This window comes from Mangifera indica, chromosome 17 (assembly GCF_011075055.1).
Source record: "Mangifera indica cultivar Alphonso chromosome 17, CATAS_Mindica_2.1, whole genome shotgun sequence".
Taxonomy (NCBI): Eukaryota; Viridiplantae; Streptophyta; class Magnoliopsida; order Sapindales; family Anacardiaceae; genus Mangifera; species Mangifera indica.
Window position 1 is genome coordinate 11,715,920 of NC_058153.1, and position 19,152 is coordinate 11,735,071.

A 19,152-nucleotide genomic window follows, 5' to 3' on the forward strand; every position below is an offset into this window, starting at 1 on the left:
TAAAAATATGTGTTTATCTCGTCTTTTTTTATTGTAATTATCTTTATTATATTATATTATTGTGTAATATGTGTTTTGCTCATCTTTTTATTATTGTAATTTTTCCTTGAGCTTTTTTAAGATGGGGAACTCATACAATCATACTTTCTATTTGTACATCTAATAATACACATTGGTATAAAATAAGCCAAATTTGAATTAATTTGAATATTTAGATTTGAGGTAATTCGATTGAATTTAAAGGTAAATTACATTCGAATCTCCACTGAAGAATCTTGAAGTAACTCTTTTTAATTCCTGAAATAGCTGTTTTTAATTTTGAATCATTCTTGAATTAGACATTCGTGGTTTTGCAGGCAAGAAAGTCTGGAATGTTCGGATCGTCTTTTATCGACCTGATTCAACTAATCCGCTCGACTGATCAAACTGACTGACCAACCCGACTGGTTTGTATTCAAAAAAGCATTTTCTGTCCTCGCAAAACCCTTCAAAAACATTAGCAATGGCGATAACGGGCCTAGATGCAACAACCACCTCTTTGGAAATCCATAAGCTCCCCCAAGCTGCCTATATTAACGCAGTGAAGTGGCTCCCTCTGCTCTCGCCTCTCTCGAAACTCTTCGCTGTCGCCCTCTTTGGCACCGACGCTTCCACCCCGTCCCTCCAAACCTTCTCCTTTTCCGACCCATCTTCTCCCACTCCCTCTGGACCCCACCTTCTCGAATCTCCTCTCTCGCCTCCTCCGGCCATTCCCCGATCCTCGTTGCAGCGACTCTCTCTGGATCGCTCCACCTGCTCTCTGCAGGCCCCTCGGGGCTCGAGTTGCTGCACGCAGTGGACGACAAGGGGTTTCACGAGTGAATTGTCGTGGCGGAGAGTGCTGGGGTCGTGGGCGTGGGGGAAGATGGGAGGGTCAATTTGGTTAATTTCGGTCGTATCGGAGAGAGTTTTAGGAGGGTCTTTGATGGGGAGGGTTTGGTGGGGTTCGACGCCGTTCAACGGGCATCTCCGAGTGAGTTTGTGACTGGTGGGTATGGACTTGGACTTCAATGGTGGGATCTGAGACGCCCTGGCGGTCCGGTTTCGCAGTTTAAAGGGAACTGGTGAGCTTTGATATTTGTTATTTGAATAGTTCTATTTTTTGTGATCAATTGCTATAATAAAGATTACTTTTTATATATTATAAGTTTTTTGTTAAATCTAGTGTAATTTAATGGTACTGGAATTGTCCAATGAGGGCTTCTTTTTTTTTTTAAAAAATTAAAATTTGCTTGTTAAAGCTGATAATTTTTGCTAGCTGGGTAGCCTTTAAATCTTTTGAAGTATTTTCGGCATGATTTATATGTTTTTGAGTGCATAAACTCAGTGGGAAGAAATGTTTGGGCTATGAATGGTTGAATGAACCTTTGCTTGTTGGTTTTTGGTTGTTACTTACATAAGCTTCGACGGTTTTCGTTGATTGCTGTGGATTATGGGCTTTTCATGGTGAATCTTTCACAGGTCTCAAAGAAAATCTTCTGGGATGGTACATTCAATTGATATTCATCCATCAAGAAAACACACTTGTCTGGTGAGAACTTTTGCCTCTCTGTTTTGTAAAACTTTCAGAGTTTGTGTACGAAATTGGACATTGTAGTTGCAGTCGTCTGTTGCCTCTTCCATTTCTCTTATTTTATACATGTGAAATCTCTGCTGTTTCCTGCACTTTTGTTGTTAGAATGTTTCCGCTAGTACCCCTTTTGTTGCTCTTCTTAGACGCATAAATATGCTGCAAGGATTGCAGTAAAGTCTAAAATAAATAATGTGACATGGCCTAGGGACATTCATACAATGCTTCCGATGATAATATTGAAATTTATGTGTACTTACTAAAGTCCTGTATGATTTAGATGTTATTGAATTACTAAAATACACTAAAGTCTTGTATGCTTGTATTTCTAGCGGCTTAGCTCCATTATGGTTTTATTATATCAACTAAGGACAGTTGTTGCTTTCCTTTGATTTTATTTTGGATCATACAATGAGAAGGACCATTTTAAATAGATGTTTTCCCTTTGGTGTCTGCAAGAGAAGAGGCATTCTATAGTGAAAAACCAAGGAATTCTATAGTAACATTAGTTATTACTTTTTTCGAATCTAATAGTTATATCTTCATTCAAACTCTGGTTTTATAGTTCGAAAACCACACTAATGTGAAGCCTTAATAGGTTGCCTTTTACAGCCCATTTAATGTGTTAAATGGGGATGTCCAATTGATTTACTTGATGATTTTTAAAGCAAGTATCAGCTTTCTTGATGTAACCTGGTATGATAGGTATCTCTTGTTTGCTTGAATCTTAAATCAGTTTATTAATTCTCTAGTATTTGTAGGCAGGAGGCTCATCAGGTACAATATTTGCCTGGGATCTATAATGGAAGCAACAACCACTCGTTCTGTCTGGTGTTGGGACAGGAGATGCTGCTGTCCCTTCAATATCTGAAAGTGAGTTTTGGGAGGTTCAGTATGATTGCTATACAAAATCCTCAAACATTTCATCTGCCGGAGTATTACCTGCCATGTTCTGCTCAGAGGATGGTATTCTTGCTGTTGTTGCACAACGTATGGTGTTCTTGATCCAGCCATTGCCTACTATCTCTGTCATTTCTGGCAACAACATGCTCACTTAGACGAGTGAAAATCTTTGGTGTCCCATTATAAGATTGGATAACTATTTCTAAAATAAATTTTGACTGATCATATATAAATGCATAACTGTATAGGTGAAAAACCCACCGAGCTTATGGCCGAACCTTGTGCAATTAACAGTTTTGACATTGACCAGCAGAACCCCTCTGTAAGACTTTACAAATTTTTTCTTTTATCTATTTGCATTAGGGAAGTCCATATAAAAGCCTTTACTGAACACACAAACTTGCATGCAGGATGTTATATGTAGTTTGGAGTGGGAATCTCTGGCAATCGTGATAAGACCATTAACCCCTCAGCTTTGAATCTGCTTGCGTTTTTCTTTCTCAGCAATTTACCTAAGAATCAGAGAAATACCTGGTCTCTTGGTGCAATGTGACTCCATTTTGGCCTCGGACGATGAATGGAGCAAGTTCCTGCAGATAACAACTATGATGTGAAATGCAAAGTTGGAGAAGCAGTGACATTGATAATTTTGCTTCATTTTTATTCATGAATGCAGTTTATATGTTGATTGAATCGCAGAAAAGCTGTCACTGTGGGTAAGTTGATTATATATTTTAACAGCAAATACAGTTTTAACCATTTGATCATGCTTAATGAGTGAGAAACTTGAACAAAAGTTCGGAAAGATGAAAATCCTGTAATTGAGTTCTGTAGTTTCAAGATTTGGTACCATACAAGGAGCAACGTTTTACAAGCTAGACTGGACTAGCTGGTTGAATCAATTGGAGCAAGGCTTGGGGTTAGTATATTACTCATTGAATTAGATTGACCGACAGTTGAAGTGGGTGGATCACTGTTGGGTCGTGAGACTTTAACTGTCTAGTCATTAGTTCAACCGATCGGACAATTCAAGACTCAAATATACCCTTTGACCCGGTCAACATCTAGGTCTGAGTTTTCCACCAAGAAGTTCTTTAACGGGTGTTGTCAAATTGAGTTTCGGAATGCACCTTAAAAACCTTAAGGACTAAATCAAATTTGAACTTCCTATTCACTTCTACCATCTTAAGAATTTTAACATAAAATCATCTATACTTGAGTCGGTGAAAAATAAAATGAAAGAAGAGAACACATCTTAGAATCATGATAGTTGAATCGTATATTATATTATATATCGAAAATCTAATTTTTTGTTTTATATATTGAGTATCGTATTATATCATATGATATAGTTTTTAAAAATAAAATAATATAAAAAATCTAATTGATATATCATTATTTTAGAAAATATCATAAAAACTTTTAAAAAATTAAAATTTCTCATTATACTCTTATTATATCATTATTTTATTTAAAAAATATATCGATCTTATTGATAATATATATCGTATCATATAATATATTTCTTATATCGTATTAATTCGATATATCTTAGAACACGTATCGTTTTTTACCTGTATCGTATCATATCGTATTATAGAATATGTATCGTGTATCATAAAATACTAATAATTATGTTTAGAATCAATAGGAAAATTATTATATATTTTTAAAAGATTGAAAAACATTTATTTTGGAACAATTCTTCAAATATTATCATGAAATTAAAAAATTCATAAAATTATTCATAATTGGCAATGAAGGTAGTTTCAAGTCAAGTTTACTTGGGTCCGATTTAATATTTAGTTTGAAAAAATCTAAATTTCGACTATACTAGTTATCGGGCCAACTCGAATAAATAAAGTTATCAACAAAGCTATCTTTTTCAACAATTTTTTATCAAAAATTATAACAGATTCATCTTTTTTGGCTTCTCTCAAACAATTATTCATAATGGTCATCTTCAATGACACTTATTCATCTTATTCTATGAAGTTTTGACAACTCATCAAGTTGGACATTATGGATTCAGGCAAGGTATAAGCTTTACCCCCTTGCATAGGCTTGACCCGATTTGAATTCAATTTGGTTGGCAAGGGTTGTTTCTATTTAGGGTAATTTAAGAAATAGACCTGAGGTTTTGTCTATCTCAGATCACTCCCATATGTTTCTAGAAATACACAAATCACCACCCCTGGCGGAGCATCATAGATGATGAGCAAGCAATGTCCTTAGCCGCAAAAACATACGAAATATTACGGTCTGCATTTCGCTTCCTCTTTATCCATACATCGCCTTCTTTCTTCCCTTAAACTCTTGTAACCAGAAGACCCAAATCCAAAAATGGCTTCTTTTTGTATGTTGTCTTTCAGTTTAAAGTTTTGTCACTTTTCTCAATTCGCCCCTCTCGTTGCTCCTATTCTCCCCTCCAACTTACTTCAAAGCTTCACAATTCGCTCAAACTCACCTCTACTCACCACATTTCTCCCTCTTCTTCTCCTTTTCTTTGTAGCAACAAGCACTCCGAATCAACGCTGGTCTCCCAAACTCGGCCCCGAACTGTCACTGTTTTCGCTGCTAAAGGCTATAAAATGAAGACCCACAAGGTCGTCTCTCTTCCACTCTCTCTCTTTCTCACTCTACTTTCGCTTATCTGCTTGTTCTCTGAACTGGGTATTGCAAAAAATCAAAAGAAAAATCAAAATTGAGAGAAGTTACAGTCGTTTTAGTTAAATATTAGCCATATTTAGCGTGAATTGGCTACAAAATTTATGTTAATTTGGGCAATTTGCTACCAATTGTTGTTGAATGTTACCGTGGTCATAATGTGTAGCCAAATAGACCTTTTTTTTTTATAAAGTAGGGAAGAAAATTTTGCTGCCAAATGTTATTGGTAAAGTTGTTGTTAAGATGTTAATGCAAATGTTTCGTAATATTTTGAAAATGTTATTCCGAAAATGTTGCTGGAGTAATGTCTGTTTTATTAGCTATTGTATTATATAAAAAAGTAGTAATTCCCCCGTAAAGTGAAGTGGGAGTGAAGTTGGTTTTGTTGACAGTTGTGGTTGAAATGTTAATACTGTTACATATGTAATGTTGCATTTTACCATGCAGAGTGTTTTTCGGTCATTGTTATTGTAAAGTAGGGAAGAAAATTTTGCTGCCAAATGTTATTGAAGTCATACTTACCTGCTGCAACATATGGAAATAAAGTTATTTCAGTAATGCTACCGGTATTAAGGAAATTTTTTTAGCGTTGTGGTTGAATTGTTGACGCAAATGTTGCAAGATATTGAGAAAATGTTCTTTCAAATAATGTTACTGGGATCAGAGTCAATTTTGTTGAAGTTGTTGTTAAGATGTTGATGCAAATGTTTCGTAATATTTTGAAAATGTTATTCCGAAAATGTTGCTGGAGTAATGTCTGTTTTATTAGCTATTGTATTATATAAAAAAGTAGTAATTCCCCTGTAATGTGAAGTGGGAGTGAAATTGGTTTTGTTGACAGTTGTGGTTGAAATGTTAATACTGTTACATATGTAATGTTGCATTTTACCATGCAGAGTGTTTTTTGGTAATGTTAATGAGGTTTTAGTTACTTGGGTGACATAGAGTTGAAAAAAAAAAAAAAACACGTTGTTAAGTTCATTGGATTTTGCTCACAGGCATCGGCGAAGAGGTTTAGGGTGACTGGTAGAGGGAAAATAGTGAGGAGGAGAGCTGGAAAGCAACATTTGTTGGCTAAGAAGAACACCAAGAGAAAATTACGCCTATCTAAAATGGTTAGTTTTCTTTAAACAGCATTGCAACCTCAGCTGTTTTTTTTCTTTTTAATTTGTTTGAATATACTTTTTTTTTGTTTTTTTGTTTTATCTGCCAGTGATTGCTTCTCTGTTCTATATTTTTTAACTAAAAATATGTGAGTGACATGCCTAGGCAATGCTTCGTATGCTGCACTGAACATACGAATGATAGACATGACTAGAACCAAATTCAGTGCACTCTGAATGGTTGACATTACATTTCTCATATCATTTCAGAAGCTTCTTTCATTATGCATATCCAATTTTAATCTCAACTATTAATGGTACATTGATTCAGTGGTCTACAACTTGTGTTATAATTTGTCTGAAAAAATGTGGTGCCATTGATCTTATCCTAGAGCCATGCACGTTTGGGTTTCTCACTTATACTATGAAAAGCAGGCTGCATTAAGTATTGTCTTCCTTTTGTTACAAGTGTTCTTCACAGTAGATAGATTAATCAGCGTTTCCCATGTTTACTTATCTGGTATGGAATCCATCAGATAAAATTTAAGATGTAATGATTGGTGTTATGTTGGAAGCTAGATTATTTTTATCATAATTGCTTAAATTTGCAAAATAAGAAAGGATAGAAAAGTATTTGTAAGTTATATCTGGTTTGTAAAAATTTAGTTAAGGAACGAGGAACAATGACGGTACTTGAATATTGGTTTTTAGTCTCAAGAGATGCAAATGAATGCCTTGGTTAATCTATTTAGGAAGACTAAGTCGTAGGAACCAAGATTAGCATTTGTGATATAATGATGTGCACACATTATGCCAATTGATTTGATTATTTTAACATGTGAGTAGGTACCATGTTGATTGGGGAAAGAATGATTGCGTATGTTTAAAGTTATCGAAAATTAATGGATTAATAGTGAACATGAGGGAGCTAATTCATAATTTTGAAACAAATGCAATTATTTCTTCCCAGTCAATATTGTACAAGAAAATCAATGGATTAAGATTTCCTCCCGCTTTTACTGATGTTCTAATTGCTATTCCGCCTTCTGTAGCCATTGGTTTGGAAATTCAGAGTGCTGTTGTTAATGTATTATGACATCTCTACAAATTGACATTCCAGTATGTTTAACTGCATGGACCAGACATAGTTTGGGGGAAAAAGTCCCAATGTTGGCTTACCATAACTGTTGTGCTTAGATCTAGGTGGCTAGACCAGAGGTGTGGAACAACTCTGATGAAATCACTTGATGCAATAAATAATTGAGTTCATAGGTCATTTACCAGTTTTTATGATTGTGTTTTTTAAATCCAGTATGAGATTTAGACTGATTCAAAGTGCCACCATAGGTAATACTCATTCCAAATGCAAATCAAAGACTATAAACTTTTTGATATGTTGATTAGGGCTGGATTCGATCTGGGCTGAGTCCAAATAAAATCCAATTCAAGATCGCTTGAGATTGATGAGCTGAGACTTGAACTCAACTCGAAAATAGTTTCACTTATTTGTATTTAATCTAAGTCAGTTTAAACTCAAATGTTTGGATTGGCCTGAACTCGGCTTGTTCAATTTGAGTTTTTTAGGCCCAAATAGTTTGCATTGAATCCATGCTGATGCATGTCCAAAATCCTCATTTTAATCTGAATGTTGTTTAACTAAAGATAATGAGTTTTCTGCATTCAAGTGAATTTCTTTTTTAGTGGAGAATCATGGCTATGTTATAGATTTCAAATGGATTTCAACATTGCTGTCTTGTTTTCAATCTAATATCTGCTCTCTTAAATCTCTTCATTTTACTTTTTCTACAGCATCCGGTTAGCCGAAGTGACTATGACAATGTTATCAGCGCCCTGCCATATCTGAAAGTCAACAGAAATGCAAAATAAAAGCAATTACACATTTTGCAGAAGACATGTATTTTGATTTCCATGAAATATTTTTACATTCATGTAATTCCAATTGTTTTATTCTCCAAATCCAGGTAAGGATAGTTGAATTTTCCTACTTTGAAATTCCCTTCTTGTCTCTTTCACGAAGATCAGAAGAACTTTTAAAGCATTTCAAAGCTGAAAGCACTTTTTGGGTAACGCACAATATATATATATACACGTTTTATGAGGAACCTAGCTTTATGAGGAACCTACTTGGCAAGGCGCCACCGCCAAACCAGTGTGAACTCCAGAAAACTAGCTCAACAATCCATTCCGGTTATATCACCGGTGTTAGTGTTGGTTCTATAACTCTATACTTAATATTTCACGCCTAAACTTTGATCCTCCGTAGTTTTATGCTAGAAATAAAAAAAAAATATTTTTTTACATAAAGGTGTGTGTTCAAAAGAGTAGCATTATATGTATATAAAATAAGCATAATTTTGTGTATAAATAATTATATGTTATCATATGATTAGAAAATTTTAAATTAAAGATAAAATAACACTTAATCATATGAGAATGTGTCATTGTTTGTGCATAAAATTATGTTTGTTATTCGTGCATATAGTTTTATTGGTGTTCAAAATAGCTTTGATATACCCTTGTTTCGAGTTCAAGTTTGCAAAGCAAGTAGATATTTTTGAATCGTACATTATAGTTATCAATATGTTATAATATATATTATATAATACAATATGTTATAGATAAAAAATAATATGTATCATAAGTGTATTGAGTATGATATGATACAATGGATATATTGTATGATATGATACAATACATATCATTTTTTTGGTAAGTGATATAATATATATTATCGATATAGATCAAAACATTTTTTTGGAGAAATAATTGTGTAGTAAGAGTGTATCTTAAAAATTTTAGAGTTTTCAAAGGTTTTATGATATTTTTTAAAATAATGATGTGTCAATTAAATTTTATTATTATTATTTTTTTTAATTATTCAACAATAAGGTACAGTAATACAAAATATGAAAAATTAAGTTTTCGATAAATAATATGACATATATCTACGCTCTATGTTGACTATGTTTACACAATAAAATTATGTGTATCAATTTTAAGTACACAAATAAATATACATTTAATGTATGTCATCAAATAATTGAGTGATTTTGATTAAAAAATAAAATTATATGTAATCATCACATGATGAGATATCCTGTCATACATATTTATGTATTTAAAAATGTGTACATATAACTATAACATTACTTACGTTTATAGTATGACTAAAAGACTTATGAGTATTAAGTAATATTATTCATACTCCCGAGTTATAAATTGGTAGGGTTGGATTCGAGCCAAGTCGAGCTCAGCTCGAGCTTGACTTAGTTCATATATGGACGGTTCGAGTTCGGCTCAAACTCGGCTAAGATCGGCTTGTTTTGGGCTTGAGTTTGACTCGATTCGATTAGTTTTTCGTTATCAAAATGACATCGTTTTTAATATATATTGGTCAAAACGACGTCATTTTGTATAAAAAATTTTAAAAAAATATATACCGAGCCAACTCCAACCAACTTGAGCTTGGCCAAGCCAGCTCATTTCAGGCTCGATCGAACCAAGCTCGAGCTCGAGTTAGCTCAGCTCGAATCCAACCCTATAAATTGATATATATTTATATATAACCTCATATAATTGAAATTATTTTATCTTTAATTTAAAATAATTAAATTACATAATAACATATATTAAATAAATATTTATTTATATATTTAAAATAAATATATAAATTTTATTTGAAGACTCATCCCCACTTAGGGCTTATTCTATTAATAAATATTCACCTATTAATTCTAGAAAATCTAAACATTTATCTGCACTCTAATTTTGTTAACATTTTCATTTAACTGAAAATGTTAAATTATTCATTTAACCTTTTTAAAATTACTATTATAAACCTGTGAGACCGAGAATTAATTAATTCTAAAAATGGTGTACTTAAAACTTCCTTTCAATTTTTTTAAAGGTAAACTACATAAAATTTTATATATATATATATATATATATATATATATATATATATATATATATATATATATATATATATATATATATATATATATATGTGAATGGGCTTCAAAAGCCTCTTGAATCTTTGGTGATAAATGAATGAGCAAGTATCTCTTCTAAATATTGAGAGAGACTTAGATAAGATTGAAAAGGGTTTCTTCTTAAATCCTAATCAGTTCAAAAATTGGAAGATTGAATTAATTGGGAGTGAGAATGGATAAGTTTACAATAACTAAAGTTATTTTCCTGGAAAAAAGCTAAGGTTGTCTGACGCCAACACCGATGATGATGATGATGAAACTGTATATATATATATATAGTCAGATTTATCTGAGATTTAGTAGGAAAGAAGATCAAGAGGAAGAAGAAGCGGGTTCAAATAAAAAAAAAGAAATGGGATTGATCATGAAGTGTTGAATATGGATGGCAACAGAGAGGGATAGAGAAGAGATATTAATCTCAGTTTTTATAAAACATATCAATCTCTGGCCGGTTATAAGGATAAAAAGTATCCTTTATTTTTTTTCAACAAAGAAAAATCTATTTTCTATTTCTTTCCCCTTCTTATAAAAAAAATTCTCTTTTCGTATCTTGTAAAAATAATATAAATATATTAAATAATAAAACAAAGTAAAATTAAAATCGACTCACTATTTTAAATATCACAAATATTATGTATTAATTATGTTAATATACACAACAAAAACAAAAATAAATTTAGAAAATATAAATATTTTAAAATTATCACCTAAAATTCCCTCCTTATTAAGCTTAAAACTGTTAAATATATATTTTAAATTATCACCGGTAAGGTTATACATCCAAAAATAAAAAAGGACTCAGAGATCCTTGAGATGGAATACAGAGTCAGAGATCTTTTGAAATTTTATAATATATATATATATATATATATATATATATATATATTAAATTAACAAATTTAGTGCATCAAATTATTCATCTGTGTATATTCTACTTCTCACAAGGGACTTCATGATATGAGACGAAACATGTATGTTAGATCCTTTATTTTTGGCTCCTTTAATTCATACACTATGATAATTATTGTAGATGAAGGTTAACATTGAGTTTGTTTCAATGATTTGCCAAGTGCCCACAACCTTACAACAATTCTCTCCACTAAAATAAGTTCAATTTTACCATTGTATGCACTTACCTAGCTTACTATGAACATGTTGTACAAGTATATAGGTGTTATGAAATTTGTTTGATGGAAAAATCCCTTTTATTGGTTGAGCATGATTTGAATGAGTTAGGAGCCTTAGTTAAATTCTTAACTTAATTGATACAGTGGTCACAAACATAATAATTGAATTACATATCATATTGTGTATCGAAACTTAATTTTTCGTATCATCTATTGAATCTCATATAATAAACTATCATAAAATAAAATAATAAAAAATATAATTGATACGCTATCATTTTAAAAAATATAAAAAACAATTTTAAAAATTTAAAATTTTTCATATACATTCTTATTATATCATTATTTTTTTTTTAAAAGTGTATCGATTCATATTGGTAATATATATTGTATTATAGAATATGTCTATTATATTGTATAAATTTGATATATCTTATGATATATATCGTATCGTATCGTATTGTAAGATACAAATAACTATAGTCGTGGGGTTAATCATTGTATTCGCGTTTTACTTGTTTGGTATCGTTAGTTTAGTCCAGAAGAGATGGTTCGATTTGAGTAGGGTTTTTTACTATAAAAGAAAATATGGTACTATACATTGCACATATTTGCAATTGAAAGGGATCCACTACTATTGGATTCAATTTAGAACCAAAAATCTCCATCAATGGGCTTCAAAATAAAATTGAAATGTGCATGCAATGACAACTATTCTCTTTATCTTTATAGATTCTGCAAGAAGTTCAAAGGTGCTACTCCATACTTGGAAACTTTTGTGGCAATGTTTGCATCATCAATCACAAGTTTAGTTGATTGAAATTCCAATTAATATTGTAAGATGAGATGCACTAAGTTCTGTGTTTTCTTTATACTACTGTGACTTATACATTGTGTTACTTGATTGTTATCAACTCAATAGATTATCAATTTATATGCTATATTTGTTTAATGAGCAATACTATGTGTACCTATTTTGGGTACACAAATGTATACACACTCATATGTGTCATCATATGATTGGTTATTGTTTTATTCTTAATTCAAAATCATTCAATCACATGATGACACATATAAATATGTACATATTTGTATACCCAAAGTGGGTACACACAATTTTATTGTTGTTTAATTATTATTTAGAGTAAATACTATTGTCCTACCCAAGGTTTGGTTTAAAAACTTTGCCACCCTTAGTTTGCATAAATAAAATTTTCCCACCCAAACTCAAACTTTATTAAAAAAATTAACGGCGTAAGGATAAAATAGTAATTTTAATATCTATTAATTTTAAAAATAAAAAACAACAAATTTCTATCATACTCAAACATTTTAAATATGAAAATTTAAACCTTAAAAAATAATGTTATATTTTATATAATTATTTGAAGGTGTAACTATTATTTTGAAACTATTATGTGGCAAAATTAAATATAAAAAATTTTCAAAGACCCCTAAACTTTTTTAAAGGTTCCAATAACCCCCTACAAAATTTCATAAGGACCTATGATATTTTAAAAAACTATAATTTACCTTTAATATACGGTTATATGATAAAAACACTTTTATCTATAAAAAGAGATGAAGAAAAGATGGGAGTGAAAAAAATAAAAATGATTTTTTATATAATTTAGATATTTAAAAATATATTTTTACTTTTTGTTAATTTAAGGTTATATAATAATTTTGAAAAGTAAAATAGCAAGGATAAAATAATAATTTCACTTCCTAATACTATTATTTCTTTAATAGAGTTTAATTTGGATGGGAAGCTGTTATTTATGCTTTATTTTTGGGTAAAAATGTTATTTATGTCAACTAGGGGTGAAAAAGTGTTTCACAGCTAAACGTTGGGTGGGAATGTAATTCACTCTATCATTTACAAATGCAACTTACAAGCACCAGAGTCTGGTTAATCATGCTAAAATTATCTTGGATTCAGATGAAACTTGAACTTTATTCACAATAATTTCATTATTCCAGGAGTATTATTAGGCACATCATTGAAAGATACCACAAAATTTTGCATCTGATCTCATGTTTCATCCTTTTAACTTGATGAAATATGCTGCCTTGCTCAGGTTTTGCATTATCCAACGCAAAACATTGCTTTGAATCTTGTCAAAAGGACCAAAGTCGCACCAATCTCCCAGGTAGCAGTTGATTGGCTTTTTTATTCACCAGTTCTTAATCCAAGCTCCAATCAAATTATAAGTGTAGGTTCAACCCATCTCCCATTTCTTCAATTCCAAGTCCACAGTTTCCATAGATTGTGTGACTAGATAAGGGGTGGATACGAACTAAGCTGTGTCTCAACAACTGTTTGTTTGAGTTCAGTTTGAATGAAAAATAATTTGATTCAAATTTATCGAGTCAATATTAATAGTGGTTCAAGTTTGATTTGAATAAAAATAGTTCGATTCAAGTTCGATTCGAGTTTGACTCAAATTCATAATTCAGATATATGACTCAAATTTATGGCTCATTGATAAAACAACGTCATTTAACAATTATTTAACATAGTCCGAATCAAACCACGAACCAAGTTTGAATAAAATCAAATAATCTATCTAGCTCGTGGGTTAAACTGAGCCAAATTCTCTATAACTCGAGTTTGTTTGGTTTTAAAAAGAATCAAATCTTTTAATTAAAAGTTAGTTCATATTCAAAATAAATAATTTGAGCCCCAACCAACTTGGTTTGAGTCCAGCCCCAAGCTAGATTAGCCTTTATGCCTTCCTTAACATTAAGAGTCTCCATCTCCTCTTCGTCAACGAAGTTACAACTCCTCATATGCTTCCTGGCATAGATAAACGATTATCTACCCTGGCTACATCTGTTTCCATCAATCTTTTTTGAATGACATGCATAGTTTTAATGCCATTCATCTCGTTAATAATCCTTTTGAACTTTTCTGGTATCACTGATTCTGCTTCTTAATCCAAATCTTGTTCTGGCCTTTGAATAATCTTTCTCTTCTTCTTCCTTCTATTTTCCACTTCTTCCTCCAACCTGCTCGTAACGCAGCCACTCACGTTTGATGCTGCAAACTCTTTTTTAGTTAAGCTTTGTCGAAACTGAATTAAAGATTCAGAGACCTTCTTTGCCTCTTTTTCATTCGATCTTTTCTTCGTATGAATACAGTCTACAACATTAAAGTACTTAACTCCACCATCATTCTTGGCCTTAAGAAACCCTAGTTTCTCTCCGTTAATCTTTGCCGCTTTTTTGGACTTTACACAACGCACTATAAAAGTTGTAAGAATTCTTTCCGTGAACAATCTTTCAAATTCTGATTCATTAGTGATAATTTGTCTAATTTCTTCAACGATTTTCTTGAAAGATTCATCAACATTGGAAAATCCGTTCGTGTAGACTACACATGTTTCGTTAAATTGTCTACATAGATCTAAAACTTCGAACAGAAAATACACCACTCACAACCAGAAAAATATTAAAACAAGAACCAAGGAAATTAAAGATCGAACCTGCCGATTAGATAAGAAGAGAGAAATTGAATTCGTATGATTCTAAACTCTAAAAGAAATTAAAACATCGAAACACTAAAGTAAATCATTAAAAAAAATAATTTATAAAGGTATAATGGTAAATTTATAAAAGATAAAAGGGTGATTAAAGAGCAAAAATAATAATAAAACGCTAATAAAAGGAAAAATAAATTTTTAAAATCAAAATTTTAAAAATGGTTAATTTTTAAAATTATGATATAAAACTAGAATAAATTTATATATAATAATAATTATAAATAAATATTTAAATTTGTTAAAATTAGGCAACAAGGCTTTACGTGTGGACTTAGTACTAGGTAGAAATAAGTGTATTTGTAGTTATTAAATGGCGGAACAGTTTAATGAGAAGGTTCCAATGATGATTAAAGCCGCCCTTTCAAAAACTTGTTTCCTTACCAATCATCTAAAGTCTACAGACCACGTTTCACATCAATTGATCCATTTCCGACAACCAACTTCAGGATCTTTTGCCACGTGTCACATGAAACCACTACCGCCGTCATTTTAAAGCCCCCCGTATTATTATCCATTAAACTCGTGCCATACGTGTGACGTGTCAATTAAGCACGTGTTCTCTGCCATCACTCAACTAGATTACCACACTACCTACCAAATATTACGCTAATTGTAGCAGCCTCTAGAGGGTATTTGAGTCATTTAGTTTTGAGCAAGCACGTGCTCGCCATCAGACTTACACCGCTAAAAGGTCTCTCTCGCCCTTTCGTTTTCGAAAAAATAAATTAAATTAAAATCCTTTTTTATTAGGGTTTTCAGACTCGGCAGATTTTAGTTGTATTTCTTTAATTAATGAAGGAATTAGACTGATATTTTTTCTGGGTTTTGGTTTTTCGATCCGGGTTCTTTGTGATTTTTGGTTTTGCGTTTGGGGTGAAGGAAATTTTTGTTTTTTTGATGGTTCAGTTGACGAAATCAGGCAACTCTAAATCGGAACCTGAAACGACGTCGTGTCGGGACAAGGTGCCGGTGAAATTAGAGATCGTTGAAGACTCGTTGGAGGAAGAGTACGGCCCTCTTAATAAGCGATCTAAGCCTTCTTTGACCATTCAACGACAGGTATTCATTTTTTTATAGAAGTTTCTAGAATTACTCTCCTCTGTTTGGTTGCTAGGAAAATGAAATGAAATGAAATGAATGAAGTCAATCAAATATAAGATTTTCTATATTGGCAACCAAAAATTTTTTTTTTTTGTATTAATTTGAACTGAGATTTGATATTCTTAACAATTTTATTTTGATTTTTTTTTTCTTTTTGGTTCAATGAATTAGCAATGGAGTGCTTGGAATAATGATAGTGATAATGATGGGTGTCCCATCTTGCCATCACAATACAACCCACTAAATGAACCAAGTCCATTGGGTTTGCGGCTGAGGAAGAGCCCGTCGTTGTTGGATCTGATTCAAATGAGACTCTCTCAAGCGCCAGAGCATAATCTTAATCCTGTAGTAAAAAAGGAGAGTAAAGCTGCATCAGCTGCTTCTTCAAGTGCAACTGACAAGCTTAAGGCATCGAATTTTCCTGCTTCGCTTCTAAGGATTGGACAGTGGGAGGTAAATTTGATTAGATTGTTTTTATTTTCTTTTTTGAGTTGTTTTTTTTTAAGTGTATTGGGGAGTTTTGATTTTATAGACATTTATTGTGGTGGCAGTATAAATCGAGATATGAAGGTGATCTGGTGGCGAAGTGTTACTTTGCAAAGCATAAACTTGTTTGGGAGGTGCTTGAAGGTGGTCTCAAGAGCAAGATAGAGATTCAGTGGTCTGATATTATGGCTTTGAAGGCAAACTGCCCGGACAAAGGTCCTGGGACTTTGAATGTTGTGGTAATTTTCTAGACTATGGATGAATGGTAATTGAGTGTTTTTGTACGGTGGCATAAATTGATTTATTTGTAGTTTTTAATGTGTGATGTAGCTTGCTAGACCTCCACTTTTCTTTAGGGAGACAAATCCACAACCTAGGAAGCACACATTGTGGCAGGCCACGGCAGATTTTACTGATGGACAAGCTAGCATACTCCGGTTAGATACTGTTTTACAAATTTAAACATGAATATATACACCTTTACGTTGTACAAAACTTTTGCTGCTTGTTTCATGACTTGATGTTACAGGTGTAGAATATATTGGTCGCTAAAAATCTTATCTTGCCTTGCTTTTCACATATTGTACTTGAAAGAGATGTAAGTACACTGTTTACTATTCTGATATGGAAATTATTTGCTTTGTTTTGTAGGGAACATTTTCTGCGGTGTCCACAAGGGCTGTTAAACAAGCATTTCGAAAAGCTCATTCAGTGTGACATGCGTTTAAATTTTCTGAGCCGACAGCCAGAGATAAGTTTAGATTCACCATACTTTGAACCAAAGGGTTCAATATGTGATGATCCAGTTGAATTAAAAAGTAATCAAGTGGAGATTAGTCAAGGATCAAGTATTACTGGCGTGCAGAATCTGGCTTCACCAGTTGCAGCTCACTCATCTTCCTTTGAAATTGAAAGAGGGGAACCTTCTGGTATCGGATCGGAGAATATGTCACAGGAAGCTCCTTCTCCTAGCTCAGGTACAAGATCTGTTCTGATTGGCTGCCATTTGTTCTTTGAATTTAATGTTCTTTGCCTGTCATTTAATTAGTTGCTCATCTCAGGAAATATGCATATTATTTGTTTGTGTTGGTCATGGTGTGGTGGAAGAAATTCTGTAGTAGAAAAAGAACCTGCCTTTCAGTTTTGTTAATGTTTAGAGGTGCCCTAAGTTGATGCTACTCCTGATTTATTTATTGGTATTATAATTGGCTTAAATTGCAATCTCTTTATGTGGATGATTTAGGTTAGCATTTGGAAAACTTTGAAAGAATATGTAAGGTGACATTGAAATATGTTGCAAAAAATGAAAAATGATTAGTCGTTGTAATTGATACTATAATATGTGAGGCTGGTGCATTTTGAAGCATCAGGAGGCCTGGCATGTCATCTAGTTTTTGTTAGATATCTTTTAAGTGCTTTTTTCTCTGTCATTTAGTATGAATGCTGGATCTTAGTATTATGCCTAACTGTAGGTATTGAATGTGAAGATATTTTATGCCTTATGAAAGTATTTATTGTTCTTGTAATGGGCAATTTTTTTTTTCCAAAATTGGTCACTAATTGCTCCTCTAATACTAGTGATGGATACTCATGCAATTGAAGGTAGTGGAACATGTGAAGTAAATTCGAAGGGAACAAGGAATTGGGATCAGATAAAAGTGCCGGGCCTTCGCCCCTCAATGTCTATGAGTGATTTTATGAACCACATTGAAAGCTGTCTTTCAGATCAGATGAGTATTGTACGTCAACCTGAGGAAGGAGCAGATTGCCATGAGTTACTGGAGGACATTGCACAGTACTTGCTTAGTGACACTCAGTTAACAACAGTTTCTGATGAGAAATCCCTCATGTCAAGAGTCAATTCTCTGTGTTGCCTTTTGCAGAAGGAACCTGGTGTAGCTCAAAACTGTCAAGCAAACGGGGAAAGTTCTGATGCAAGACCAAATGATGATGATGGAAAGAATGTTCAGCTACATACTTCTTCTGAACCATTGCATGATAACAAAAATGTAGTAGAAATAAAGGCTTCTGAAGTTGATCCAAAAGATTTTTCTGGCAGCAAGCCGACAACTGGCATGTCCAGGAAAGACTCATTCAGTGAGCTGCTACTTCATCTCCCTCGAATTGCCTCTCTCCCAAAGTTCTTGTTCAACATTTCAGAAGAAGGTAGTGAGGCACAATCAAGATAGTAAAGTTGAATAATTATGAATAAACAAAGTTTCAAAAGCTCAAGAACATGAAAAGGCAAATTCTCCTGCTTTTGGCTTATGTAAATTGAAGATCTACTGGTGGTGGTTGAATGCACATCTCAGTATTCTGAAGAAAATGCTCATCTTGGGATAATGTACTGGGATTCAGAAATTTGTATTGATGAAGAATCCTAATAGAATGTCCCTTGTAAAATTAATGGTGTTTAAAGGTTGGTGGTTTATTCATATAAATAACTTGTTATTAATTTGTATGTAAGTCGATGTTTGATCCTAGCAAGGTTCTGTTTAATGAACGTGGGCGTTGTGCTTTGTTCAGCCATTTGTTGTATTTTTAACGATGGTCTAGCTTTTGCTGGTGAGCTAATGCAGGTATTAGTGGCAAGCCTCA

General features: G+C 32.6%; 1 protein-coding gene and 2 pseudogenes across 2 annotated transcripts; all 3 read left to right on the forward strand.

Moving 5' to 3' along the window:
- Positions 1–332: 332 nt before the first annotated feature.
- On the forward strand, positions 333–3,327 carry LOC123200504 (annotated as a pseudogene).
- A 1,422-nt stretch (positions 3,328–4,749) lies between these two features.
- On the forward strand, positions 4,750–8,341 carry LOC123200505 (annotated as a pseudogene).
- A 7,351-nt stretch (positions 8,342–15,692) lies between these two features.
- LOC123200960 lies at positions 15,693–19,152 on the forward strand. Of its 2 annotated transcripts, none has more exons than XM_044616384.1 (6): positions 15,693–16,026; positions 16,240–16,521; positions 16,620–16,793; positions 16,885–16,991; positions 17,206–17,531; positions 18,133–19,152. In XM_044616384.1, the coding sequence occupies exons 1-6, from the start codon at positions 15,865–15,867 to the stop codon at positions 18,741–18,743; spliced, it is 1,662 nt and encodes a 553-aa protein (XP_044472319.1). In that variant the 5' UTR covers positions 15,693–15,864; the 3' UTR covers positions 18,744–19,152. The 2 variants fall into 2 exon arrangements, with proteins under 2 accessions (XP_044472319.1, XP_044472320.1); XM_044616385.1 differs by having other exon boundaries at positions 18,157–19,152.

What these genes read in the sequence shown, in the direction of transcription:
- LOC123200960 (XM_044616384.1), top strand. Translation starts at nt 15,865, where the DNA reads ATGGTTCAGTTGACGAAATCAGGCAACTCTAAATCGGAACCTGAAACG. An exon ending in CTTTGACCATTCAACGACAG is followed by an intron (nt 16,027 to 16,239) that starts GTATTCATTTTT and finishes TCAATGAATTAG; the next exon opens with CAATGGAGTGCTTGGAATAA. An exon ending in GGACAAGCTAGCATACTCCG is followed by an intron (nt 16,992 to 17,205) that starts GTTAGATACTGT and finishes TTTGTTTTGTAG; the next exon opens with GGAACATTTTCTGCGGTGTC.